Genomic DNA, 17,197 nt, shown 5'->3' on the forward strand with positions numbered 1-17,197 from the left:
CCGGGACCCAAACCTTCCTAGGATTGTAATATATAAACCAACTCGATCCTATCACAACAATAATTGCCTGCTTATAATTTGAGAATATGTTTGTGTGATCAATTCCCATGAATCCCCTATGAACTCATGACACCCTAGTGCTTTTAATCAATTGTCTACATCTCATTTTAATTATCTTGCTTGTTTATTTACATTGTTATTTAGTTTAGTGATCTCTTATCTCAACCCAAATTGTGACACTCTTAGACACGACCATTTGCAATCGAAAATCCTACATCAATACCCGTCCTTGGGATCCGACCTTTACTTACCTCTTTACTAATAGTAGAGTAGTTTGTGAAGTTATAAATATTGTTTTGGTCTAGGTATTCCTAACGACAAGTAACCGAAAATGATAGTCCGACCAACTTTGTACGCCTAGGAGAAACACAAGGAAGGGCACCCAAAAAGTAAGGGTAAGTGAACATGTCTTCGCCATATTTAAAAAATCACTTTCCAAAAAGTGTGGCGATCCGGGGATGTTCACTATACCACGCTCAATGGGAGAGAAGAGTTTCACCCATGCTATATTAGATGTAGGTGCGTCAATTAATATCATGCCATATACTCTTTACGAGACCTTGAGACTTCCACCTTTGAACAAGACTGATGTAGTGATCCAACTTGCGGATCGCTCAAACATTTACCCTGAGGGGATAGTGGAGGATGTGTTAGTAGAGGTGGACCATTTAACTTTCCCGGCCGACTTCTATGTCCTTGACATGGAAGTCGAATCGAGGGCCACTCCGATTCTATTAGGGAGGCCTTTTATGAAAACCTCTAAGATAAAGATTAAGGTGTCTAATGGGAACCTCACTATGGAATTTGACGGAAAGAAACTCACATACAACATCTATGAAGCAATGAGACAACCTAACGACTCACATTCATGCTATTTTTGAACATAATCGAGCCAATTGTCACCCAAGTGTATAATTTGTGCCAAAGGGACTCTCTTGAGGTTGCCCTCACTAACGATTTGGACCAAGAAGGTTTGTGTGTAGTGTTGTCTCATGATGTGCATGAGTATTCCGAAAACTTGGACAAGGAAGAAAGTCTTGAAGATGGGGAGAAAAATACCAAAGGAGAAAATGAAGATGCATGATCAAGCCTGGGACGCAACCTGCGTCATATAACGCAGCCTCCGCCCCCTCACGCAGCATGTGTCCTCCTCGGGTCTCAGCTAAAATGTGGACACTGGCTTTATGTTTTCGCCAAAACGCCCCCTACATCCTTCCTACCCCTAGAAGCCAACCTTTAGTGACCATTACCCTCCACCATCAAACCACCTAAACATGAACCAAAACCTCTTCCAAATCACCTTAAGTATATATATTCTTGGCAGAAAACAATACCCTTCCATTGATTATCTCAAACCAACTCAAGAAGGAGCAAGAGGAGAGGTTAGTGACCATGTTGAAAGACCATAGGGAAGCTTTCGGGTGGAGAATCGGCAATATCAAAGGGATAAGTCCCAAGTACTTTCATGCATAAGATTTGGTTGGAGGGCAGAGCAAAGCCCGTGAGACAACCTCAACGAAGACTCAATCCACCCATGATGGAGGTGGTGAAAGAGGAAGTCATCAAGCTACTTCAAATGGGAATCATTGACCCCATTAGTGATTCCCAATGGGTAAGTCCTACTCAAGTTATACTGAAAAAGGGCGGGGTGACGGTAGTCAAGAATACCCAAGGGGCATTGATTCCCACCCGTTTACAAACGGGATGGCGGGTATGTATTGACTATCGCCGTCTCAACCAAGTCACTTAAAGGACCATTTTCCCCTACCCTTTCTAGATCAAATGCTAGACAGGTTGGGTGGAAAAGAGAATTATTTTTTTTTATGACGGGTACTCCGGATATTTTCAAATCCCTATCGATCCGGAGGACCAATCTAAAACAACTTTCACTTGCCCTTTTGGTAAATATGCTTACCGACGAATGCCATTCGGATTGTGCAATGCAGCGGGTACTTTACAACGTTACATGATGAGCATCTTCTCCGACTATGTGAAGCGCATATTTGAAGTCTTCATGGATGATTTCACCATCCATGGAGACTCTTTTGAGTCGTGTCTAAACCACCTAGCTATGGTCCTAACACGGTGTATAGACTCTCACCTCATACTAAGTTTCGAGAAGTGTCATTTAATGGTGAGTAGTGGAATTGTTCTAGGACACATAGTGTCGAAAAGAGGGATTGAGGTGGATACGGCAAAAGTGGATGTGATTAAAAGCTTGCTGTATCCATCTAATAATCGAGACATTAGGTCATTTTTGGGACACGCCGGCTTCTATAGAAGGTTTATAAGAGACTTTTCAAAAATTGATAACCCCCTGTGCAAGCTCTTGCACAAAGATACGGAGTTTTTGTTTGATGATGATTGTAGGAAAGCGTTCGACTTATTGAAGGAAAGCCTTGTATCGGCTCCAATCATCCAAGCACCAAGGTAGGACCGTCCCTTTGAAATCATGACGGATACAAGTGATTTTGCTATTGGGGTCGTGTTGGGCCAAAAAGAAGACAAAGCTTCCTATGTCATCCAATATTTCCTCCTCCCTTCTCAACGAAGCTCAAAAGAATTACACCACAACGAAGAAGGAATTCTTGGCGGTGGTATATGCCCTTGAGAAGTTTCGCTCTTACTTATTGAGGGTCAAAGTGATCATGTACACCGACCACAAAGCCATTACTCAACTTGTGGGCAAGAAAGATACCAAATCGAGGCTTATGCGGTGGGTCCTCCTCTTAAGTGAATTCGACATTGAAATAAGGGAGAAGAAAGGGTTGGCAAATGTTGTGGTCGATCACCTTTGTCGGCTACATCTTGATGAGCAACAAATGCAAAGGATGGGTGTTGTAGAAAGAAGTTTGCCTCATGAATCCCTTTATGCATTGAGGATGACGGAACCTTGGTATGCCAACTTGGTGAATTACATGGTAAAGTCGATGCACGGGTCTACATATGGTATAACCCCTATTTATGGAAAATGTGTCAAGACCAAGTTATCTGCCATTGCGTGCCGGATGTGGAAATACCACCTATTCTCAAACAGTGTCATGAATATGGATGCGGAGGTCACTATGGACCTCAAAGGACGGCGAGGAAAATACTTGAGTGTGGTTTCTATTGGCCAAACATTTTCAAGGATGCCCACATCTTCACAAAGACTTGTGATAAGTGCCAAAGGTTTGGGAACATATCAAGGAGGAATGAGATGCCTCAACAACCCATGCTCTACTTGGAAATCTTTGATGTGTGAGGAATAGATTTTATGGGGCCATTCCCCAAATCAAATGGCTATCTCTACATTGTTTTAGCGGTGGACTATGTCTCGAAATAGGTAGAACCCATACCAACCCGAAATGATGATGCGAGAACCATTTCAAGCTTTGTACAAAGCCATATATTTTCAAGATTTAGGCACCCGAGAGCATTGATAAGTGACCGAGGCACTCCCTTTTTAAACCGAATAAGTGAGGGATTACTCAAGAAGTACGAAGTCATACATAAAGTCTCCACCGCTTATCACCCTCAAACAAATGGGCAAGCGGAGGTCTCCAAGTGGGAAATTAAGGGAATCATAGAGAAAACGGTGAATCTCGATAGAAAAGATTGGAGTCAAAGGTTGAACGACACTCTTTGCGCATATCACACCGCTTACAAGACCCCGATTGGTATGTCTCCGTACCGACTCATCTATGGCAACGCATGCCACCTCCCCTTGGAAGTAGAGCATAAGGCCTGTTGGGCTATAAAGTCTTTCAATTAAAGCCTAGATGATGCGAGCCTTCATAGGAAGCTATAACTTCAAGAGATTGAGGAAATCCGTTTTGATTCTTACGACAATGCCGCCATATACAAGGAGAAAGCAAGAATATGGCATGACCGGATGATAAGTCGTAGGGAGTTCAAGGAAGGTAGCAACGTCCTTGTCTTCCAAAATCGGCTCAAATTTTTCGTCGGAAATTTAAGATTAAGATGGTTTGGACCATACAATGTGAGGAAGGTCCATTATCATGGAGCGGTTGAGGTTGAAAATCTAAGTTCGGGGAAGATGATAAAAGTGAATGGACAACGGCTAAAAGCTTATCATGATGGAATGGGAACACAAATGGTAGAAGAAATCACCTTGGAAGACCCCATTTATCAAGCATGATGAAATGAAGCACTAAGTCGAGCCATCGACGTTAAAAATATGGCAACCTTTGTAAATACAGTCTCTTTAGCGTAGAATTTACCGCTTTCATAGCTAGAAATTACATTCATGTCATTTAAATTACATGTCATTTCATTCCTTATTAACAATTGTTTGCATCAAATTCTTTAAAGTTACTAATGCTCTTGTGGAGGTTTTATAGAAGCATTTTGCATGGGAAAACGTGATGACAAGGGAGATATGGAATTTGTGGAGTATGAGGGACAACTTAAGTGTGGGGGAGTAACAATTTTCTCAATAAAAAGGAGCATAATTATCAAAGCTAGACGCAAGCCGGCAGTCCCAAATGCAGCCTGCATCATCCTGCGCAGCCTTCTTCGTCGTCGGGTTTCTGCAAGTTTGTGCTCTTAATAAAACACCGCCAACCCCTATCCTTCATAATTCCGGAAATCATCACTAACATCCCCATTGTAATCTCCATCACAACAACCATTAAACTCCCCAACCTTCATCAAATCTTCAGAAATCATCACCACTAATCACCTTCCCTTTGTACAAATTCATCAAATTTGTGATTACCACCACCACAAAATACCTCCCATACAACCATTTTGACAGATTTTGCCCCAATTCCATCAAGAACCCTAATTCAAGAATCGTCAAATTCAAGGTTTCAAATGGAATTTCAAGGTTTTAGGAGGATTTTGCAAGGCTTATTCGACAACTAGTGACAAGCTTTGTGTGGATTCGGGAAGGTATAACCATACTCTCCCCTCTTAGTTTTTACACATTTGTTTTGTCTCGAAATTAAGAGTTTTTGGACTCATTATTTCGTTTTTGCTGTTGTTGTTGAGCTTATATCATTGTTGTGGCAAAAAAATTTCCGGGTGAGGTAGAGGAAATCATGAAACACAAGTTTTTAAGTTGTTGCTAAGTAGTGCACTCCAAGTGTTTGTTGATTTGCCTCATAGAGCGCAAAATTCTTTTGAGTGGTTTTTGTTGTGCTATTTCTTTCAAGCAAGGTATAAGATGGCTCCTAAGTTTTTTGAAAGGAAAGGTAAGGTAAGAGGCAAGCGGAAGAGGAAGTTGATTCGGATTTCGAGGAAGTGTTCATGGGACATGAGGGCATGACCACCGCTCAATTAAAAATTTGGAACAAGTTCTTTGCCCCGAAATCACAAAATGTTGTCACCACCAAATTCCTATGCCCGGCTACATTGAAAAAACTCGGCCTCTATGACACAACCTTTTCCTTACTTGTTAAGGTGGGACTAGAGGCTTAACTTCAGGAAGATACTTGGGACAACACTTACCGATCCTACACCTACGAATTCCTCACAACCTTAACCGAGCTTGATGTGGATGACAATGCCGACCGTGCCTATAAGTTTAGAATCCACAAGAAATGGTATGAGTGCAGCCTTTCACAAGTGAGGGAGATCTTGAAAATTACCAAAAACCCGGAACCAATCATGGCAAGAAAACGTACCGTCGAGGAATTTTGGAATGCACTAACGGATCAAACCTCTACCACCAAAGATGACAAAATTTACGCCCTCACAAACCCCCCCTCCGAATAATAGCATGTCTCTTTATCACCCTTTTCACGGCTGTTGGAGAACCTATAAAGGTTAGTGAAGCGGTCAAGCTTTATTTGCGGACCATGCTCCCCGAGGGAGTGGCTATTCCGGATTGGGCTAAGTTGTTCATGGCTGCATGCTTGCATCACAAATTGAAGCAATCGGGTGGGAACATTCATAATGGTGGACTTGTGACCTTCTTTGTCCGGCATTTCCATGGCCAAATCCCAGAAAGCCAAACCGTCAACGAATCTAGGGGAATTTGTTATTACAACGAATTTGCCCTTCAAGAATGCAACATGTTTTGAATTCTTCTAACGGTGGAACTTTCGGGTCATTTGTTGGGAAATAAGGGTTTGTCTTACCTTTGTTTGCCTGCTCACATGCCTCTTTCTAGAGGACCTACGGCTCGCCATTTCTTTTGCCATAAAGATCCAAATATTGCGAGTGAGCAAGAACAAGGGCCAAGGAGGAGTGTATCAAGAAGGAGTGAAGTAAGGCCAAAGGAGGGAGAGTGAGAGAGAAGAGGAAGAGAGGGAAATAGAAAGGAATGAGGAGCCTACTTTCCAACAACCGTTTTTTCACTCCACTTTTGTGCACGATACTCCTATGCATGAAGCTAGGGGTTCCACTACTCCACCTTTGGAACCTTGGCAACATCAAATGTACAAGTATTTTGAGGACACCCGGGGGATTTGTCAAGCTATTAGTGGGAGAGTTGAGAGCTCACACACTTGGCAACAACAACATGGGCCAAGATTGGAGAGCTTAGAACAATGGAAAAATGCTTTTGATGATCACAATCGGTTGGGGAATGAAGCCGAAGCGGCCCAAATGATAATGCTTGAGGGAATTGCCAAAAGACAAAAAGAATCCCTTGCTTGGCAACAACAACAAGTAAAGCAATGGGAAGCTAATCAAGCCTTGTGGAAAGCTCAAAATGAATGGCGAGAGCAAGTGAGCCAACAATTCGAAGCCCAAAATGAAAGACACCATCAATACATTGAGGACTCCTATCAAGATGCTCAAACACAAGAGGATTCCTTTGGCATCATCTGAGGCCTTTTTGGCATGACACTCCACCAAAACGATCCCAACTACGAACCCACCATTAATGAGCAACAAGTTGAAGAAGGCTATGCTAGAGCAAGAAGGGTAAGAGAATCAAGGGAGATGAGAAGAAGGAACCAAGGGACATATGAGCAAGGAGGTGGCTCGGGTCCCTACAACAATTAAAGGTGAGAAGATGATGGTACTCCTCCACATTGAGGACAATGTGTGGTCTAAGTGTGGGGGAGTGAAATCGTTGTAATATATGTATAATACTTAGTTTTTGACGCTTGAAAAAAAAACGAAAATCCCGGCTAGGTAAAAACCCACAAGGGTGGGCGCCTAACGCAAGATTGGGAAGGTGGCCGAGGACGGGATGAAAACCCAAAAGGGAATCCCGGGCAAAATGAAAGAAAAAAAAGAGAAGCGAGCCACCATGAGAGGAAAGTAAAGCTAAGGTGAAAACCTGAAAGGGCACCTTAGGCAAAATGAGGGATTTTCAACATACAAATCGAAAAATTGAGAAAATGCAACACCAAAAAGATGGAGGATAAGAAGGGAGTGATAAGGAGGGCCTTTGTAACACCTCGATTATCCGGCCAAGATAATTGGAGCGAAACCATCTCGATTTCCTGAGGTAGTGTTTCAAAACTTCAATCAAAGAACATTTTATTAATATAAATGTTCAGTGAATTACATAAACGTTAACAAATGAATAACTAAAATACAACTCGTGATATCTATACTCTTCTAGCTAACTAGACTCGTCTCGTGTTATCATCAAGCTCGTCCCGTCTCCCGCGTACTATCCAAACAACCTGATCATAACCTGCTCCCCATAGGACCAAAGGATATCCTATGGATCGACACAGGCCACTCCAAAAGAGATAGGTGACAATGCACAGACACAACAAACGTCAGTTTCATTAAATAAATAAAGTGTGACTCGACTCGAGTGTGAACATGCGACATGACTATGATATGAATGAACCACCATCAACAACCACCACCACGGTACCGGGACACGCCCAGACATACCGACAACCAAACTGGTACCAGGACACGCCCAGACATACCGATAACCACAATCGGTTCCGGGACACACCCAGACGTACTGGGTCCGGAAGCCAACCGGATCCCCTGCCAGACGTCGTGTCTCAACCACACGAGTCCCTCCAAACTCAAGTCATTAATGTGCACATCCCTCTTGGAGTGGGAAAGCTCCAAGAAGCGACCCAAGCGGAAGACAGTCTCCCAACCGCCTTCCGTCTCCAAAACAATCAACAACAACAATCCTCCAACATATGTAAAATCACAACATACAATGGACAACATATGCCAAATACGTCACAAATACCAGTTCCTCAAATATCCCGATTCCTCGAGTCGTCATAACCAACAACATGCAATAGGACTCACTTAATGCAATTAAATGATAAAAGACTCATTTAATAAATAAAGACAACGATGAAACTGAGTAGGATAAACCTAGCTCGCAGCAAATCCGTATAAGCAAAGCGTCACACAAGCTACGCCCGTCTCGTAAAACCGTCTCACAAAACCCATTTCCTAAAATACGATAATAATATGAATACATATAAATATACTCATCTAATCATACAAATACGTATAAATATACTAATCCAATATGTATACCAATACGTATAATATAATAATATATTTATACCAATACGTATAAATATTCTAATACATTATACAAATACGTATACGACTAACTAAATACGAATAAACCCGTCTTAAACAATATAAATCCCGACTTAAACCCACAACCACCACCACCACCACCGCTACCACCATGGACCACCACCAGTATCCGCGGTGGCCACGACCAATAGCAGCCACCCACGACCTCACCACAACCGACACCACCACCAACAACAACAAACACCAACAACCCGCATACACCAACACACCCACAACCGAGAGCCGCCACTGCCACCATCGGCTCCTCCTCCTGCCGACACCAGTGGCCACCCAGCCACCACCACACAACAACCACAGTAGCAACAACCGCATACAACAACAACAAACAACACGCGACACACCACCAACTCCACCTGTCCGTACACCCTATTTCTAACCCAGATCCCGACCACCACAGCCACCCTAGCCACCAACCATCACCACCCCTCAACTCCCCTCACCACTCTCGACAACCACCGCCCAAAACCCGGACCCAAACAGACCCGCAACCCGTCCAAAACCCACCCCCTAACCCGCGACACACAAGCCCCCAAAAACCCATATTTCAACTCGGTCAAACGTCCCTATACACGGTCAACGGTGGTCAAGACACGGGTCAAAGATGAGTCGGGGTCAAGGTATGTCAATGGTCTTAATTAAATAATATAAAAACTAGTTTAGGACGGTTTACCTTACGATCTCAAGGCGGAGGGACAAAAAGGCGATCTCATTTCTTCTCTTTTTCTCTCCTCTTTCTCTCTAGGATTCTCTCTAATTTTTGTGGTGGAAAATGAAATGGGATATGATAGGGTAGATGAGGAAAAGGGAGTATATGTATATGGTGGGAGTATATAATACATGTATAATGTATAATGTATTATTATTATTATTATTATTATTATTATTATTATTATTATTATTATTATTATTATTATTACTATTATTATTATTATTATTATTATTATTATTATTATTATTATTATTATCATCATCATCCTTATTATATTATTCCGTTTCAACATAAGTTGCTAAATATGATAAAATATTATTATTATATAATTATTAATACGGAGTATTACAGTCTTGGAAGGAAGTTAGATTAGGATTTAATTTCTTTTTGAGTCACAAAAAATTATTCTAATAAATTGGTGGTTTTTGTATTGGCTACTTGTGTTGTTGATTCTTGTAGGTGTGTGGCCAGCCAAGTAGCATGATCCTACTTTGCATGGAGTGATAATGGGGTGATATAAGTGGAGTAATGTGATGATTGAGGAGGTTGTCTAGGCCACTTTGCTATCACCTTGGGATAAGGTGAGAGTGGCCATCTCTTGCCTGGTGATATAATAAGGGTGGAGTTGGAATGAGTCGGAGTTGGAGGTGTGTTGTATCTTTGTATGACGGAGATATTACGAGGAAGTGTGAGGGAAGAGCAAGTGTCAAAACCTTGAGTCTAGATTTTCATTTAATTGGTGGATTGTTTATGAGTGAGATAAGTTGAATGTGGTATGGGAAGAGTGATCATTCACCCCTATTCTCGCCTATAGACTTGCCCAAGTGCCTTCCTTGAGTTTTACTCAGGACGAGCAAAAGTCTAAGTGTGGGGGAGTTTGATAGAGTCAGAAATGTTGAGTCAATAAGGCCTTCTTAGGCCTAGTTTGGTTTCATTTAAGGGTCTTTTGTCGGAATAATGAGCTAGTCTTCCCGTCCCATTGGTTGTTGTGATTAACTTGTTTTAATGCATATATGGAGCATGGTTTTGAGAGGAGAGTTCCGAATCCCGAGCAAGTGCCTCTAACCACACCCCAAAGGAAGCAATCAAGTGAAGACGGACTCCAAACGAGCTAGCATAGAAGTTGTCATCCCTTGGTGAACAAGCATGAAGGCCAAAATGGTGAAAGAAGCTTTATAAGATGAAGAATTTGGAGCGGAGATCAGTCCAGGACGCAGCCTGCATTTGGTGACGCAGCCTGCGCCGTTTGACGCAGGCATGCGATGGATGACGCAACCTGCGTTTTCCTCAGCCTTTGACAGTTGATCATCCATCTTAAACTATTTCGTGGAAGCCCAAATCAGGCTTAACCTAGAGGGGAGTGAAGCCATATATATAGTTCATGGTTTGAAGACCTAGTTTAAGATATCATTATTGAATAATTTCAAACTTGTATGTTAAGGAAGAACTTGGTATTTTGGAGAAAAGTTGTAATCTTTGGTTTGATTTTGATGTCAATCTTTCCATTAATATTAGATTCATCTATGGTTATGGAAGGCTAGACCTTTTGCTTGGTGTAATTTGGTAGACATTACTTTCCTTAAGCCTTGTAAGAATCTCTTAATCTTTACTCAATAATTATTGCATATTCCTTGATTCTCATGTTCATGTTAGATGTTATTGTATCAGGAATGATCAACCTTGCATGTTAATCATCTTACTATTTCAATCCTTGTAGCAAACTTGCATATTTATGAATTTGGTTTAAAGCACTAGTAGAAAAACATTTATTTGCGGCTCCTAAAACTAGGCTATTTGAGGCGTTTTTAGTGTAGCAGCAAATGGCGGGGCAACAAATAAGAATTTCATTCGCTGCGTTAAAAAAACGCCGCAAATAAATACCCTATTTGCGGCGTTTTTTAAAAAGGAGTCGCAAATAGAGGGTCCTATTTGCGGCGTTTTTTTGAAAAATGAGCCACAAATAGGTATTTTTAAAATTAAAAAGAAAAACAATTTTAGGTGTTTTTTATTTAAAAAACACCCATTTTCTCATAAATTTAAAACAGAAAGCAATCATAAACTGTTATTATAGAAAATTAAATATATTTTATAAATTTAATCTTTACATTCATACATGATTTAAAGAAAATGCAATCTAAAACTTGTACAATTTAACTAAATACTTTAGACATTAATTTACACTTGACAATCCGAATACATGATAAAACGAAAGACTTCAAACATAAATGGACTAGTATACATCAGCTGATTCACTAAACAAGAAATCAAATGAGCCTAGCCTGCATTGGTAACTTGGCATGAAAGGGCGTTTAATTATCTGCAAAATCAAAGAAACACAAAAATACTTCTAAATCAGAAGATTAACATTTATTAGTGTTAAACCTCCCAACGGCTTTGAGAGCAATCTCTAGCTGTTGAAATGAGGATACAGGTGGTTCTCCATAATCTGAACCAACAAGTAAACACATGCCAACACCACACAAGCAATCAATATCATCACTAGACACCGGCAAATACACAACTCCAAGAACGTTTATCCATTGAGGGAAAGAGCCAAAGAAGAAACAGCATCCCGAGGAAGGGGAAAAATGCAAGCAAAACATCAAAGATACACTTACAAGAGCAATATTGAGCAAGTAACTTAGAACTATGTCTCCAAGGTTGACAATGCTCTCCTCTGAAAGTTTTGAAAGTTTGGACCCCAATGCTACAAGTACTCTCATCATAGCACAAGCGTTCTACCGAGGCAAATTTTGTGACTAAGGAATAAAAAAACAGTTGCTGTCATGATGATGTTGAACTTTTAAAGTCAAACAGAATTGCGTATAAATATGGACATATTCACAATGCATGATCTTTTACGCGAGGCCCCCTAATATCGGCTGGCGGTGTTGGGGCTGGTGTCCTTTACAGTTAGTGCAAGGACTTACAAATCTCTAAAAGGATCAAAGGGTATACTTTTGTATCATAATCAGTTGGTCCACGTTTATCAATAACGGTTGGCTTGCTAGATAAGTTTGACGTTATTGTCATACAGATGGCGGTGATCAACTGGTCCCTAAAAGTCACACCTATAGGATACGTTTGAGAGATGTGATGGTATGAAAATACAGTCATGTAGATGCCAAATTTGACTAACCAGTTAGTCCGAGTTATTTGACTAATAATTAGTTAAAATGTGATGTTGAGATATTTTATTTAATACGGATTAAATAAAAATGGCTAAGACGAATTAAGCGGTTAATTCGTAAAATTAAATATAAGCGATTTATATTTGATTAATGTATATTGGATAAATTAATTATACGATATTGTCTTTGTCGGACACGTATTAATAATTCAACTAATCCGAGTTATTAGTTGATGCCTTAATATCCGATAACCGATGACAGTTTATAATGAAACCGTGTCATATACATTTAGCGCATTTCGGGTCGTACCATGAGTTAAAAATTAGAGAAAGTGGAAAGCCCACTCTCCCCATCTAAAGCTCACGGCCGAACCAAGTGATAAGAGGAGCTTCCTCTCCTTTTTGCTCTAATCATTCATTTGAGAAAATTTTAGGGTTTTGAGAAAATTGCCTCTCAAAATTCGGATCTCTCATCCAACGAAAACTCACAAAACAATCCTCTCAATATTGCAAGGCAATTAGAGGATTCATTCTAGCACAAGGGCATTTCTCGGACAATCTTGGGTGCATCATTTAGGAGGAGATCTACTTTGATCTCTCATTGCCATTTTGCACTAGGACCGAAGGTTATTCCTTAATCTTTATCGTTTCATTGTTGTTTTCGTTTATGACATTTAATCACGTATAAAATTTGCGTTATAATCCTTCAAATTATGGGTTTTATACGGATATTACCCTACAGGCGGCTGCTAGAGAGACAAAGAGCAAACATGATGACTACAGGAAAGACGAGGATAAGACAGTAACTCACAAAATATCCAGCACAAAATTCTCGGACATCTAAAGAAGTAATGACTGATCTCCCATCTGGAGCAAGGAAGTCAAGATAACACCAGTCATATATCTAAATGTCCTTGCATAAGTAATACGTGCATTTTATATAGTCCTTCTGAGCCTCTTATGCACGTATTTCCATATAATTCCCGTAGTTTTAGGCTACGAAATGCCCTGAATAGTCTACTTTGGTTTGCTTTGTCTTATTGGTAGGAATGTACCAAAGAAGACGGAAATGAGCTTTTTGCCCGTTCCTTTAGCTTTCATTTAGGAGATGGAAGAATTGGAGCGGAAATAACTACTGCCTTGGAATACGTGAAGTCGTCTCTAAAGTAAATCAAACGTCAAAATGAGCTGGTCCAGTAGTAGATGAATCTATCGAAGGCTTTTGCTGACCTAGTCTACTCGATCGAGCAGTTTGGCTGTTGAGAAGTCCTCGATCGAAGGTTATGCTGTGTTCGATCGAGAGATGCATAATTGGTGTTCCTCGATCGATTAGTGATCGAGAGGTTTTTGTTTGGAAGTTGATTGATCGAGGAGTTGTAATGTACTCGATCGAGTACTTTTCCATCTGACGCAAGATTTTAATATCTTGTTATCGTATCTTAAATTAAATAAATATCTCTACTATAAATAGGAGAGACTTAATTAGGTTTAATGAAATTTTGATCCATCATCTCTTTTTTTCCTTTCATCTCAGTTTCAATCTATTTCGACGTTACTTTGTCTTCTATTTTTCAGATCTTGTTTGGTGTAATTTCTCTTTACTCTCTCTCCATTTAATCTAATTATCTTTCTTGTTTCTTAATTTCCTTCATTTAGTTTATGTTATTCTCCTTTGTTCATCTTTACATCATGCTTAGTATTGTTTTATCTTTCGTTATTGCTTTATTTATCGTCATGCGTAGCTAATTTCTCTATTGCTAGGATTAGGGGAGTCATGATAGTAACGCAATGATGCGATAATTAGGTTAGGAGGTTGATATATGATTCTTTTGCACCCTTTTTCCCCTTTATTTTCATAGTTTTCGACCCCGTTCGAGTCATTTTTGTGCATCCTTGCTTGCATTTCCTGCCCCAATTCCCGTGACTATGACATGATACTCTCCTTGCAGGAATTGAGGCCGGAACGGGAGAAATGAAGCAAAGAAGGCGTGTTTATCAAAGTAAGTATGGAAGAAGGAGGAAAAGAAGCTGAGAAGTACTCCCAGCCGGCAGCCGGTCAGCCGGCAGCCGGTCAGCCAGCTGGGGGCACCAAATGTATAGAAATGAGCTGAGTTTGAAAACAGGGAATTCCCAGCCGGTAGCCCGGCAGCCGGCTAGGAGAACAGTTGAGCATAAAATGGAGGAAAGTTACAGAAACTTCCCAACCGGTCAACCGGTTGGGAACACACATTGAAGCTAGGAAGTCAACAGAAGAATGAGGAAGTCCAGCATGTCCCAGCCGGTCAGCCATCGGCGGCCGGTCAACCGGCTATGGCTACCTGATGATGCAAAATTAATTCAACTTTCCAGAAGACTCCCAGCCGGTTATGGGACCGGTGGCCGGTTGACCGGCAGGGAGCACTTTTCCGCATTTCAAAGGCCCATTTGTAATTCTACCCTAATTAGAGTGAAACCTATAAATACCCCTTCCCTAATCAATTGTACACACAACCCTAGATCTGAAAAATTTCCTTAATTTATGCAATCTTTCCCTAATTAAAGCATTAATCTTTCCTTAATTAATATTAATTAATATTAATTACTTAGTAAAATTAGTTTAGTAGTAGTATTTGTCAATTGTATACATTTGGTTTCTTGGATTGTATTGGGAGATATTGAAGGATTCTCTTCATTAATTCAATCAAAGCAATCATCCTTACTCTTTGTTGGTACATCTCTTCTCTTATGTACTTGCTTAATCAATTGTTTACATTTTAACTTGTCTTTTATCATTGTTAGAATCCTTACCATGTCATATCCTTTGATTGTTTGTTCTTTTTCATTTGTTTGTTTGAACAATTTGAACATGAGTGAGTAGTAATCTTTGTAGGGCTTAGGGGGGGGGGGGGGGTCTTAATGGAATTTATGGGCATGATTGTGTGATTATTTGAGTCTTTGGTGAAATTGTTTATCTTTCTTAATCTTGCACACAAGGTGTTTGATTATTTGCATGAGTGAAAGCTTGTGCCTTTTTTCATTGTTGCTTAATTCCTCCATTGAATGAAAGTTTGTGGTGGTCTTGTTGTTTGCTTAAGAGAGGTGTGATTCTTAATGAAATTTATTGGTCACCCTTAGGATAATCAAGACATTGATTCATCATCCTAGGATAAACTCTCACCATAGACCCTTTAAATCATCATGTTGCCCCTTTAACCATTTAGATGAACCCGAAAGTCCTAGCCTTTAATCAATCGTATACATTTCCTCTCAATTGCTTGCATTAGTTACATTTCCTCTCAATTTCTTGCTAAGTAGAAACCCCTACATCCTCGTGGTTCGACCCCGATTTACACATTAAATTGGGTTAAAATTATTGTTGGTGATAAGAGACTTGACCCTACCTACATCTTATTCATCAAATGGCGCCGTTGTCGGGCATGGCGTTAGGTTATTTTTAGTTTATCAAGAGTCTTTGCTTTAGTCTTATCTCACTTGTTAGTTTTTTTTTTAGTAGTTGAGTGTTTCATTGTAGAGTGTGTGATTTCTTGCCCTCCCCTACTGTGTAAAGACGCTAGAAGACTAACGGTTCATTGAGTGCATGTCTAGAAGGAACTACCAAGCTCTACTCTTCAATTCCGACCCCGAAAGGCTTTTTAGAACCTTGAGTACAAGGACCCTTGATAGAGTTCGGAACCTTCCACAAGAAAACATTGATCAACCAAACTCACACACCCTATAAAACATTGATACCACAACCACACTTCAACCAAACATCACAACTGAGACTCTACTAGAAAATCCATTTCATAACTCCCATATTCCAAATAGCCCACCTCAAACACCACCCCCTCATATACCAAATCCACCGCCACAAATGGCTCTACGAGATCACAACCGGCCTAACCATAATGATTCATGTAACCTTATTAATTTTGGCACTTTGGCCCCCAACAACTTTGAGATGCATCCCGCCCAAGTCGGGTTGATTGAGAAGGATTTGTTCGGGGGACATATTGAAGAAGATGCCCATGCTCACCTCCGAAAGTTCAAGATGAAGGTCTCAATGATGAAGAAGAACGGGGTATCCGAGGACACTCTAAGGATGTTGTTGTTCCCATTCTCTTTGACGGGTAAGGCGGACTGGTGGTTGAATATTCACCCTCCGGATACATTCACAACATGGGACGCTTTAGCTAAGGCGTTCATGGCCAAGTACTACCCGTCATCCAAGATCTCCATGCTTCGTAATGAGATTCATACTTTTCAACAAGAAGACGGGGAATCCTTGGGTGAAGCTTGGGATCAATATCAAGACCTTATTGTTAGTTGTCCCCATCATGGAATCCCGGAGTGGTACATCACCCAAACATTCTTTCAAACATTGTTGCCTAGAACTAAAGAGATGGTAAATGCCTCCGCGGGAGGAGGATTTGATCATTTTAATGATGAAGAAGGCACGGCACTAATCAAGAAAATGGTGGACTCGGAAGCAAATTATGGGTCAAGAGGAAACATGCTTAGGAGAAATGGCAAGTTCTCTAAGGAGAACCCCTCCAACTCCGAGACAAATGCTAAGCTTGACTTACTCACAAAATAACTTGAAAAACTACAAAGAAACCAAGTGCACCAAGCCACAACCTCACATGGTCCACCCATGGAGGAAGTGGTTCAAGCTTCAAGTTGTGAGCTTTGTGGAGGGAGCGGTCACACCTTTGACATGTGTGCCAATAACTATAATGGTGGGTATGAGGAGGATGTCCAAGATGTTAATGCTTTCCAAAGCTATAACAACAATACAAGACCACCAAGACCCCCCTACAACA

At 40.7% G+C, this 17,197-nt stretch overlaps 1 protein-coding gene and 1 non-coding gene across 2 annotated transcripts; one reads left to right on the forward strand and one right to left on the reverse strand.

Annotated features, from left to right (window-relative positions):
* The first annotated feature begins 539 nt into the window (after window positions 1-539).
* Window positions 540-941, forward strand: LOC141630241 (uncharacterized). Its single transcript, XM_074443090.1, has one exon. It carries the CDS (start codon window positions 540-542, stop codon window positions 939-941), a length of 402 nt encoding a protein of 133 aa, XP_074299191.1.
* Window positions 942-16,611: 15,670 nt separating this feature from the next.
* On the reverse strand, window positions 16,612-16,718 carry LOC141635552 (small nucleolar RNA R71). The gene has a single exon (XR_012540230.1). It is a non-coding gene; the product is annotated as a small nucleolar RNA R71 (small nucleolar RNA).
* Between the last annotated feature and the right edge of the window lie 479 nt (window positions 16,719-17,197).

Source organism: Silene latifolia, chromosome Y (genome assembly GCF_048544455.1).
Source record: "Silene latifolia isolate original U9 population chromosome Y, ASM4854445v1, whole genome shotgun sequence".
Classification (NCBI taxonomy): Eukaryota; Viridiplantae; Streptophyta; class Magnoliopsida; order Caryophyllales; family Caryophyllaceae; genus Silene; species Silene latifolia.